Below are 12,572 nucleotides of genomic sequence, written 5' to 3'. Positions count from 1 at the left end.
TGAGGTTGCCATAAGCCGCATGCAACTTAAAGGTGAAAAGCGCGGGGGAGGGGGGGGTGTCTTCATCAGAGTACACACGGTAATCCTACAAAGGCTGGCAGAAATATTTTTGTCACTTTTCCTGAATCTTTCTTTGTGTAATGGTCTTTAATTTTTTTTGTTCTTTCTTTAAAAACAGAAGAATTAAATGTCATTGATCAGTGGTGTGACTTTATCACTCCTCTTGCTTGTGTGGTGATGTGCTGCTCCATTTTTGATTTTTTAGCTCCCTTGCGTGGTGGGAGATTGCTGTGTTCCCTCTCATTTTACTGATGGCATTGCAACGTCCTTGGGAAATAAATTTTTAAAAATGAAAATATCCCCTGGTGAAGGAAAGAAATGAAGGCCCAGCAGGTGAACAGAATACCAGCAGGGAAGGAGGGGGGGAGAATTTTGCACTGCCTTTTCTAGAAAAACACCATCTGGGATTACTTCTTCCGCCTGCTTTTTAAAATAATTGGCCACCCGCCTATAGAACGTGTGAAGAAAAGAACACCATAAGAAAAAAGAATAAGGACAAATTTCTGTTTTCAGTCTCTCTTAATGGAACGTTAACCAATACCACCCAAGGGCTTACACAACTGCTGGGCCCCAAAAATGTACAAAGAACTCAAGGAATGGTAGAGCCTGTGGAACTCTACACCTCATGAGGCACAGCTCCCCTCATCCTTTTAATTTCCAGAAAATTAGTTCAAGTCTTCCTGCTGAGGGATTCTGTCTTAAACTGCAGCCTCTGAATTTCACTCTCTCCCCCTATGAATAAATATCTAGTGCTTGAGGGATAAAGGAGTATCCTAGTCCAATTCCTGCAGGGCTGGTTGCAGATGTACATTTTTTGTATTGTCGAAGGCTTTCACGGCCGGAATCACTTGGGTGCTGTGTGGTTTCCGGGCTGTATGGCTGTGTTCTAGCAGCATTCTCTCCTGACGTTTCGCCTGCGTCTGTGGCTGGCATCTTCAGAGGACCTCTGAAGATGCCAGCCACAGATGCAAACGGAACGTCAGGAGGAAATACTACTAAGAACACGCCATACAGCCCGGGAAAACCACAGGCTCCTATGCAACAGTAATACAGAGGAATATTAAAAATGAGGTGTTTTCTTCCTCTACAGCCACCAGGTGTATTTGGAAATGAAGCCCTTAATTGGTTCTATCACCCTGTTGAAACAAGATGCCACTCACTTTTGGTCCTTAAAAGGTACTCTCTAAACACCAAAGAAATGTCAGAGTTTTGTTTTTTTTAAGCAGTGCCATGTGACAATTCACCAGCACAATCTGTCATTTGGAAAAGCAGGTAGGGAAGCTACTGAGTCTGTTGCTAGCGTTGGAGCTCGAAAAAGGACACTGGAGACCACAAGGTGGGAAAGGACAAAATAAGCTTAAATCCCAGTTCTTTATTTCATCAGGTGCGCCAGGCCACTTTTTCGACACCCTCAATTAAGCGGCTGCCCACCAAGCGGGAACTGGATTACAAATACAGAGTCAGTAGTGAAGCCCAGCTGCTACTTCATTTCACAAAGAGCCCCCTGCCCCATCTCTCCTCTGTGCTGGTATCCATTCTATTAAGAGACAGTCCTGCTGGTTCCGCTGCTGGAATCTTAATTCCTCCCCCACCCCAATACCAATGTGATGGTACATTGACCCAGCTCTTCTGAAGCTGTAAGAGCCACAGAAACCCAGTTTCAAATGCTCACTCGGTCCCAAAGCTCCTTAGTTTAACTGACCTTAGGCCAGTTAAACTCACCAGTGTCTGTGTACCTTAAATTGCAGGGTTGATGAGAGAATGAAACGGAGGAAGTGAAAATCATGCATATCCCCGCCAGTGCTGTTCTGGGGCCAGCTGAGGCAGCTACCCCCACCTCCTGCCAGGTCCCAGCCTGACCAGGTCATATTTATGTCTTATCTGGCCCTTGAAACAAAGGAATCCAACATCCATGTGCTTTGTAGTGGCTAGCAGCATCTCCAACTGGGAAAACCAAAATCAGATCAGATTGTGTGGAGCTAGATGTACCAACATTTTAACCTGGGACAAGTATTGTACAGTCACCCCTGGTGTATTTGTACCAATGGCAGAGAAGTCACAAGATCTGGGTCACATCTGCATGTGAACACCCATCACTAGGCAGCTGCTTTTGTGAGCAGGTCTTTGCACATCTATCACAACAAGAACTTTCCTTTCCCTTCATCCCACAAGGGATGTTTAGCTCTCTGTGAGCACAACAACAGGAGTACGAATGGAAACAATCTAATGTGAACTTCTACATTTTGTAGGATCCCAGGAACTTTAGCACTGATTCTCATAACAAAGGAGGCAGAACCCGAGTACTACAGCATCTCTTTTGAAAGCGAATGTTCATAAGTTCAATTCCACACATCACCAGTTAAAAAGGATCAGGTAAAAGAAGATAAAAACATCTGAGCATATTGAAGGAGTGTTTTCCTCAAATCAGGAAGAAAAAGTCCATTTTAGCTTAAATAAGCAGCCATGAGCACCCAGTCCTGAGGAAGCAAGAAATAATTATCCCATCTGGAGCAAGAAATAATTATCCATCAAGTGTCACAAGACAACTGGGGAGAATGCAGGTTCAAAACTCTCCTCAGCCATGAAGCTCTACTAGTGACCATGGGCTAGTCACACTCTCTCCGCCTGACGTACCACAGAGAGGTTTTATGAGTACAAAGCTAAGGGGAGAACCATGTACACCATGCTCTCAGAGGAAAAGCAGGATAAAAAGGTGAGGGAAAAGTCCATCCCCAAAAAGTTCTTGAAGGAACAGAGGGAAGAAAGCTATCCTTCATTTCAAGTGATCATATCATAGGAACTAGCCAGTTAATGCCTCTCATATTGACACAGGCGCAATCCAGACTTCATCAGCTATTGCAACAGGAGTTTCATCATGGAAAAACATTTTTCCCAACAACAGTGCATTTGGAATGTTGAAAAATTGAGAATTTCCTGTAACAGGAACACATGATTAAGGGAATCCATCTTGGGAACCCTGCCCAGGGACTTTGGTGATGGGCTGGTAATAAATATATAGAAAATAAGTCAGTAAATAAACACCCTGTTACAAGGGGGGAAAGGAAGAGGGAATAAAGCTTAAACTGAAAGGGATGAACTGCATTTATTGCTGCTTTCATTTAAACTGGAACCTCATTACCAGCCCCAATCAAGGATTATTTTCCCCACTGCGAATTTCATAAAAAGCCGCAAACTGAAACTCAGGAACTTTTTTTTTGGCAACAGGGTTGCAGCTGTTGCAGTTAGACAATGTTTATTCATTCAGGGCAACATTTCTCTCTTTCACACGCACACAGAAACAGCACCTGAACCCTCACAGTTACAGGCCCTGCAAAATGGTTGTGTTCATCACAGCCACATGCTTAAGCCTCTAGATAACAACTGCCGTCCCAAAGACACAGGAACAGGACAAAAGGGTTTCTAGTTAAACATTTTCCAGAATACCTTTTCAATGAAACCCACAGCAGCGGCCTTCCTGGAAGTACTGAGAAAATCATGGCACGTAACAGAAAAGGAAACACTTGGATTTAGGCAGCAGCATCTGGTGGTTCAGGAGAGTTAAAGTGCCACTTCCTGGCAAGTTCAGTACATCTGATTCAAAACACTGCTCTTTGGGGACCTTCTCATCAGAAATAAGGAAAGGATGGGTCACTTGCAGTACCTGTGGCTGGATCCATCGAGTGGATAACCTCGTGACTCCAGTGGGATTGATGACAACAGAAAAGAAAGCCCCATCAAGGGCCAGAGCAATTCCACTTTGCTAATCAAGGCAGGCTCTGGCCAAACACTATAGGAAATATCCTGTCAATGGATTCACAGGCCAGCGGTAACCCATGTTAAAGTGATACAATCTGTACAGGGTTGTTTGTGCACGCAGATGTCACGCAGATCTGGGTCACTTGTTAGTCCTACAGCGTATGCAGGCCTCATGCACGCTGCCATGAAGCCAACTTTGTTTCCATCAGAGGCTTGTTTTCACAGCACTCGATGAAGCTGTGCAGCTTCTGTGAATATCTCCTCCTGCTGAGAAAGACTTGAGAAAACCAACATGCTTTCCTGCACAGAATCCTCAAATAGAGCTGATGGCTTCAGAGCAGACTAGCGCAGAGAAGCCAGTTAGAGACACTACAGCCAATAGGAAGTCAATTAGGCCAATAAACAAAGGTACGTAAGCATGTAATAAATATGGCAAAAACATTCCCCATGACAATAAATGTGAAGCAATAACTCGTGTTCACCCACCCTCCCTTCCCCACCCCCAGCATTTTTGCAAGGAAAACATGGATTTTGGCAAAACACCTGCAAGCCACTCATTTTGCACCAGCAATCGGTCCATTTCCAGTTTCACACAGAGAAGCCACTCTCCGAAAACACACAAATATGACCCACATAAGCACTAACGCTTGGAGGCTTTGAGGAGAAGAATGTCTGCAACAATGCTTAAAAACACAAAATTAAAAACAATCAGGCAGGATGAGGGGTGGGGGGTGAGGAGTGTTTCCACTGGTCACGTTTTCTTCCTTTTATCCAATCAGAGTCCACCTTTTCTGAGCCAATCACAAATGCATTCCTGGAGTTACCCTCAATTAACACCGCCCAGCTGAGCCACCAGCAGGGCATAGAGGACAGACTGCTATGAGATGCATTCAGACAGCTGGGCAACAAGAAACCAAATTGGGGGAGAAGGGAAGGCTATCATGAGGGGAAAAATCAGGAGAGGGCAAAGGAACTCATGAGTGTCCCGCCATCTTCCTTGATCTCCGCGAGCCTTGTTTTCCCCACTCCATCTCCGTACTGGTGAGACATTGTTATTGCCTTCGGTCTTCCGTCTCCGATCTGGAAAATGCCATCACCCCATCCTCAGCACCTGTGGTACAGAAGGAAAACAGGAGATGGACATGACATTTTGCTGGACAGGTAGGATACACCTGTGTAAAAGGATGCTTATGTATACCTTGAAAAGAGCTTTCTTGGGGACAGAAAGAGTGAGGAGGAAGGAGCCCAAATAAGAAGTCTGTATCAAAGCAGACACTGATAATTGCACTAATGTTTTAACACTTTTGGACTAGTTTTCTGCATGGATTGAAGGGCTTAATTTTTAACAGCAAGGTTTTAGATTTAAATGTTAGTTTGTATCCATCCATATGATTAATCTCATCAAGTTTAAAGAAGCATAATATATTAAATTACAATATGTACAAGGTCAACATCAACCTTACCATAACACTGCCCAGTAATGAAACTCAAACCCAGACAAAATAAAAATTTCTAAGCTTTTGAACAATTCTAATGCTGAAATCTCGTAAGCGGTAGCCATATTTTTAATGCCTGTTTTACAAGATGTGAAATAGTGATCCTCCTACTGTAAATTAGAATTGTTGGCACATGATAGTTTTTATGCCTAATACAGGTCTTTGAATTGAATTGAAACTCAAACCCATCTGTCAAATTCTCACACAGCCACACAAGTCAGCCAAAAAGATATTTAGACTGGAGAAGGGACTTTGACGAAAGTAGCACAATGCAAAGCTTCCGTCTTCACCTTGCATTCTGTGAATCAGCTATTGTCCAGGTTCAACTATGATCAAAGTCCACAATGCAATTTGTTGCAAATGCAGAATGACAAAGGAGAGAAAGAGGATCCAGCCAGTTCATTTGAACTTCAGTTCTTTTTTAAGGCAGAAGCGTTTGATGAGGAATGTCTTTGCCGTGTTTAATTTGTTGCAAAATTTCTAGCCTTCCAAGCAAGTTTCTTATTCTTTCATCTGTGGATCCTCATTGACTGGAACCAAATGAGGAAGTCATCTGCCTCCCAGAAGTATCTACCCACAGCGTTTCAGATGTCTGGCTAAGCAGCCAAATGATCTTTATATTTAAAATGGCAAAAAAAACCCAACCTTTTAAAAACCAAATGGTGAGATGAGGCCCTTTAATCCCTGCTGCCGAACAAACTAATTAGGTCTGCTTGAACAGATTATTTTGTTTAACAAGGTTTGCTCTGCAGCCTTTCCATTTAAACCATTAGTGAATAGGCAACCATACTAAACACAACAGGTCCAGCTGAAGTAACTTTTGTTTCTCCTAGGACCATGGTGGCGAACAAGAGACTCTACAAAATCAGTAGCTCCACTGATTTTTTTAACATAGATTCAAAGCTCCACAACACCTCTGGCTGCACGTACTGGAAAACCTTTTGCTACTTCATTTGGCAGGAAGTTGAACTCCTGGAACAGAGGACAATGTGGAGGACAAAAGCTTTCCTCTGCATGATTTTTCCAAAAAAGCAAAACTAGCAAATGCTTTCATTACAGTTATGTAATCTTATCACATGTGCATATTAATGTTCAAGGTCCCTTCTTTCTTTTCAACTCGTGTGGTTTGTCTCAGCTTTCCAGCCAAGAATAAAATAAAAGATTTGCCAGAAGCCACTTGCAAGACTCACGTTATTGAAAGTTCTGATGGGCTAAGAAATTTAATGGGTTGAGACAAATTAAGTGGAAGGTCTTTTTTAAAAAAAAGGAAACAAGGGAAAAATAAAGCCAAGATAGCAAGTACCGTTTCAAGCATTCTGCAAGATATCCATTAGCAAGGTGCCACAAATTGTACAAAAGAACTTCCCCCATATTGAATAAGAAATCTCAAACACAACATTATTACACAAACATCATCTCAGTCCCGCCCTAGAGAGGAAAACTGTTTAATTTAACTTTAAATTAATCTAGGGGGCACAGTAGGCAGCAGACAGAGGGGTGATCAGCCAGTCCAGGGTACAGGCAGGCAGCAGACAAAAGCAGGGTTAGGCACTCCAGAGGTCAAAGCAGTCCAGATAGGCAGAGAACTGGATTTCAGAAAAGCTGAGCAGGGGACCAGGTTAGTGACACTTCCAAGTGAAGCACATTTGTTGTACCCAGACTGACCAGAGCTCCTTTCAAAGCCTAAATAGGCTGCCTCTTGGGAAGGGACTGAATCCCTGCAAGGACTCAATCCCCAAAGGTGTCAGATTCAAGCAAGGCTAACCTGGTGCTTTTCCTTTTTAACACCCACTCAATCCTCTGTTTCTACTTTCTCTGTGCAGCAGCCTCATTAATCAGCGTGTCCAGGGTTGCTGATGGCTCTCCCAGCTGCGAGGCATCTGCCTCAGCTGGGAGGGATGGCCGCTTGCATTTCCTTTTGGAGGAGCCAACTCCTGGTTTATGGTGTCTTCCGGCTCTGAATCTGGTTCCGTGTCTCCCGGGTGGCTCATGACAAAGGCATTTGTAGCAGGAAGTGTCCAGATGTTGCAAACTCAATGATTCTCAAAGACTAACATTGTACAACTGAGTACAAAACTGGTTGTATGATTTGTGGATTATCAACTAAACATTATCGTATACACAGCTTTTTGCCATTAAAGGTTTCTAATGTTTCTTCATCTCAAAACATAATTTCTCCTAAATGAGGAAAGTGATGTTTCGCTCACAGTCTGCCTAGCCAACACTGTGATGTGACATCACCCCATGGGTCAGAAATGATCCAGGGCTTGCTCATGGAGACTACCTTCACCTGTACCTTTACAAAGCAGCAAGACAACAGTTAATGATAATGTTGTGGGTTGTAAAGTGGACAGAAGACTTATTACACCAAAGTAGGCACAAAGTACTTTGGATCTTCTGGAGTACTGCATAAATACTATTTTACTGTTTTGCCTAGTTAAGTTGGGGAATTGATTGTTTCCACTTTACAACTTTGTTATATTTACATATCCTGTATTTCCAATTTTCTATGACCTACAGCCCTGACCTGGATGGTCAAGGTTAGCCCAGTATTGTTAGTTCATGGAAACTATGCATAGGCAGGCAATAGCAAACCACCTCTGCTCATCTCTTGCCTTGCAAATCCTACAGGGACGCCATAAAGTCAGGTATGACTTGACAGCATTATCCACCACCACTATGGGTAAATTAATTCTGAAATTTCCAAATGAAAGAGAATAAAAGTTGTGCCAACCACAAGGGCCAATGGGAAAAAATGAACAAGTAAATAGTTTGCAAGCCACAAGTCTTTGCAGAGATCAAATTTATTTATTTAATTATATTTATGTGCCTCAAGTGATTAAATCATCAGCGCAGTCCATTTCTTGCTATTTTTCTTCCTAAGGTGAACTTATTGGCCATGGCAGCAGCCGAAAGTACTCTACTCTGATTTTATCCTTTTTTGAGTCTAGCACAAAGAAGTCTTTATGGATTAGTCTTTATGAAGGCCCATAACTCTCTTGTTCTTTTAATATGATACTACTGGCCCCAAGCGCAGGCTCTTTAGAAAAGTGTAAGATTAAGTGCGTGAAAGCTGTGCTAGAATTGCTACATTAGGAAAAAGAATCAATCAGAAAAAGGCAGGACAGAAACAGAAGGTCAGGTGCAAATGCTTCCTCTTAGTGAGTGGTATGCATCATCTTTAAAACTAAAGGTGCCTTTGCTGTGTAAATTCCATGGGAAGCAGGGTTTCCTAGCAACAGCAAGATCACAGATGACATCACAGCACAAAGTAGATGAGACGGGTTACCTAACAGATAGCAGATGTTTTGTTTCTCTCCCCATTCCCCTACAGCATTTCCCTCTTCCTAAACTGGAATAATAAAAAATAAAATCTCCTTGAGGGTCTTATGTAAGTAAACAAGACTTATTTCAAGATTATCCACCAAGTCCTCCCAGCCAATTTCTCCTTGATGAATTCAACAACCAAAATCTGCTTTTTTGGCCACATACAGATTACAGCAGCCAGGGCTCAGTAATTCACAAACACACAAACTCCAGCTGTGTAGGGGATATAAAGGTTTCTGCAGCTGGATTATCTTTTGCTGTTTTCACACAAGAGCAAAGTATTAACATTTCTCCCATGCCACCCCCACCTGTCCTTCCTCCAAGAAGCTCACAGCAGCAGACGCAAAGACTGTCATATCCCCTCATTTCATCCTTATAACCTTTGAGGTAGGTAAGACTGAGAGACGGCAACTAGCTAAAGGGATTACCAAATCTAACACTTGAGTCACTACCCCATTACAGCCTAACTTACATGCATTTAACAGGTAAAATGAAATCACACAAAACCTATACAGCATCAGGAAAATCAATCAACTTTAATTGCAGCAGCTGTGGATATTTGTTCCCAGGCAGCGTAGTCCAGAAGATGTATGTCTGCAGGCAGATTTTTTTTAAATACACAAAGCTCACTTTGAATTTGACAGAGGTCTCAGTTCCTCAGCAGACGTAGCCTTGTTCTCTTGACAGCCCAACGGTGCCCTACAGCTATGGTGCCCATCTGCTCTTTCTATGTCTCATTCCCATGAGTAGCCTATACTTGATGCTTCTATCCATCCAATCTAGCCACCAAATGGTGCGTGTATGTCTGGGAGACCTGTACACACCACAAAATGCAAACCATAGCATGAGAGTGGAATGTTCTAGGAAAAACCTAAAGGAGCTACAATGTCAGGAACTTTGTGGTATCAGCCTTGAACAGGAAAGATTCCTATTGTCAGCATCTTCAAACTGTCTTTGAGACAGAAAGAAGGAGTAACTCATCTGTCTACTTGATTCCCAAACTACCTTGAGGATCCTGGTTTCTTTTATTTTGTATACATTAGTAAGACAGGCTGCTTTTGACAGCACACGTACATCTAAAGCCACACACAGTTTTGAAAACCAAGCCTATCAATTCAATGTCCAGCATGCAACTTGTTCAGTGAGGCAATTGCGCGGCCAACCTCTGCTTTCCAAGCTACCACAATACGCAAACTTCAAACATGCTGCAAACTCACAGGAATGAAAATGCCACGGAAGGAAAGAGAGCAGCAGGGTGCAAACTTCCTGCATCTTTAACCTTTCGCATGGAACCTTCTGCTTCAATACGGCAGCTCACTTTTACACTCTAACAAAACAGATTTTTAAAGATGGAAAAGATCTTGCTCAAAAGAAAAAGAACTGCAACAATTTAGAGCCCTTTCTATTTTTTGTGTTCTGCATTGGATGGTCCAACTCTTATGTACATACTTTTGCTATTTATGTATTTTTAAGAAGTAACAAAAATCAAGGAAGGTCAAGGAACTGATTAGTGGAGGAGAACAGTCCAGAAGATGGGGGTTGCTGAACTCTACATTTGCCTATGATTGTGTCAGTCGATTAGCATGACTAAATGCTGACTTACTGAACAGAAGAAGTGGAGCAAGAAGCAGCTTATGAAGATTCCTCCCTCCCTCCCTTTGTGAAAAAGTCCATATAGAAAGCCTTATGTCTGATCACAGATCTGAACCTTTATCTCTTTGTTCCAAATCCACACACCCAACTCACCATCCTATAATTGGCTAGTAGGTGCAACTCTATATAGCAGTCTCTGGGTAACACAAGTTTCCAGTGGACGCATCCTAATTCTTGCCTCGGAAACACGCTTTGTGGCTGTGTTTGGGAGGATCTGAGGGAGGTAGAATGGCTGCTCTCTAAAATGTGATGGAGGCTATCTTATACCAAGTGGGATTATTGGTTCATCTTGCCCAAAGCGGAGGCCTCTAACTAACAGCAGTTCTCCAAAACCACAAGGACAGAAATAGTCCCCATCCACATCCATTTGTCTGAAATTATCTGGATTGGTGTTTCTAGTTTGGACTGAACTCCTTGACTACATCTATTTTGCAAGGCATGAGTTCTACTACAGAGCCAAAGCTGCTCAAACGAGACTATCTCAGCTACAAGAAAATGTGGTAAGCAAGTTAGCCAAATCCTTGAATTACTAATAAAAGCATCTCATTTCCCCCTGACAGGTTCAAACATCCTTTGCCTTCATGCATAATTAAAGGATTCTACCCCCACCCCCCCATTCAAATTATCAACCTTAGAAACAAACACCACAATGCACTATACAATACTTCCCAAAAGTGAGTGCCACAGCACTGAACTCAAACCTTAACTAGTCCTACAAAATCCAGTAGCCACCTTTCCCCCTAAACTCACAGTGCAGGCTGAATGGCTTTATTTTTAAACTCAGTCCCTAAAAACACCTGCACAGAATATGTTTGTATCTGAGTCTTGTACTCCCCAAGAGACTTGGCTTTCTCCAAGAACCAACAAGACACTGTTGCTATAGCAACCAATGGTGGTGGAGTCACCAAGGTTGATACTACCAGTTACCAACAGCGCATCCAATTTTCCAGTTTCACTGTGCAAATAACAGCAGAGCTTGCTAATGCACCAATTTAGCTTTTCAAAAAAGCTGGAGGCCAACTGTATATCATAAGAGGGATTTTGAGAGTGAGAGTCCTTTAAGTTTACCCGACAAACAGGAGCTTAGTATAGACCCTCAAGAGTTGCTGCTTTTCCTCTCTTTAAGAGGCAGGGAGCTAATGCAGAATAGATCAAAACAGAAGACTAAGAAGGTGGCCAGCATTCCCTGAGGCATGCACTTACACAGATTAATGCCTCAGTTCTTCAGATCTTTCATACTTCTAAGCCCAAGCTGCAGCACAATCCTTGGAGCCCCAGTTTCAAAATATCCCCTTGGTGACCAAGACGCCAAAGAGACAGCTTGCTTTATAGAACCACTGCACTAATTACTGCACATCATAGGATTCAGACCACTGTCTCGGCAATATTTCCAGATCTTAAGACACACAAATCCTATGTTATCTACGGTTCTGTATCACAGTCATGCAACTCCACGGTTTACTCCTTCGCAAAGCTTTAGCTTGAACCATTTCCTTCAGAGCAAGCACCTGAGCCTTTGAAAGAGTACAGCAGTCTGTAAGACAAACACTAAATAGCACAGCCATGTTTCAAACACACAATTCCATTCTGCAAGCTGCATAATCTATTGCCTATGCAGATACAAAATATATGCACTTGGGGCTGTGTTTGGCTAGCATATAAGATGGCCATCCTGCTTTAGGGACAAGAAGAAATCAAATACAACTTTCCTCATTCAGCAAATATCTTCCTCTTTATTCCTGGTTGTGATAATAAAGGAGTGGATGAATAGTCACCACAATAGCCAGGGAATTGCTTCAGGTGGAAACAAAATATGTGCAACACGGATTTCAGAAATGAAATGCAGGATGCAGCAACTATGGTGAGCAGGTGGCACAGAAAAACAACCATGTCAATATATGATTGAGTTAGCACATTTTACACTGCAGCTATATTCAGGGTAAGTTAAGCCGTAGTAAGCTCCACAATAGGACTAATTTGGGAGTGCAAAGTGTGTGTGTTTTCTGCAGCCTTGCTTCTATGTCATTCTGCAAAGACCTTCTGAAACTCTACTCCGATACCAGAGACGGAAGGTATTAAGTAAAGATGACAGATGAAAGCATATCTTCAAGACGCTTTTTAATGATGGTGGGAATATTTTAAACTCAAGCCACAACTAGAAGACATACTGCCATCTAGAGGAGAAAACTGTAATTAAAACTCTGAGTTTCAGGTCAACATGATTAAAAAAAATAAATCCCCCCCTCCCCTTACATACTCCCGTAGTGTTCCCTTCTCCCA

General features: G+C 42.5%; 1 protein-coding gene and 1 long non-coding RNA gene across 2 annotated transcripts in view; one reads left to right on the top strand and one right to left on the bottom strand.

The window, feature by feature from the left end:
- Positions 1–1,397: 1,397 nt before the first annotated feature.
- Positions 1,398–12,572, bottom strand: part of CTNNBIP1 (catenin beta interacting protein 1) — a 27,781-nt gene continuing 16,606 nt past the window's right edge. The window contains exon 6 of the mRNA XM_048518854.1: positions 1,398–4,927. Within this exon, the coding sequence (XP_048374811.1) occupies positions 4,869–4,927 (59 nt within the window). The 3' untranslated portion in view covers positions 1,398–4,868. The remainder of the gene's footprint in view (positions 4,928–12,572) is intronic.
- Positions 4,864–6,488, top strand: LOC125445660. The gene is made up of 2 exons (XR_007246322.1): positions 4,864–4,977; positions 6,146–6,488. It is a non-coding gene; the product is annotated as an uncharacterized LOC125445660 (long non-coding RNA).

This window comes from Sphaerodactylus townsendi, linkage group LG16, assembly GCF_021028975.2.
Source record: "Sphaerodactylus townsendi isolate TG3544 linkage group LG16, MPM_Stown_v2.3, whole genome shotgun sequence".
NCBI classification, from domain to species: domain Eukaryota; kingdom Metazoa; phylum Chordata; class Lepidosauria; order Squamata; family Sphaerodactylidae; genus Sphaerodactylus; species Sphaerodactylus townsendi.
This window is presented reverse-complemented; position numbering and strand designations above follow the sequence as displayed.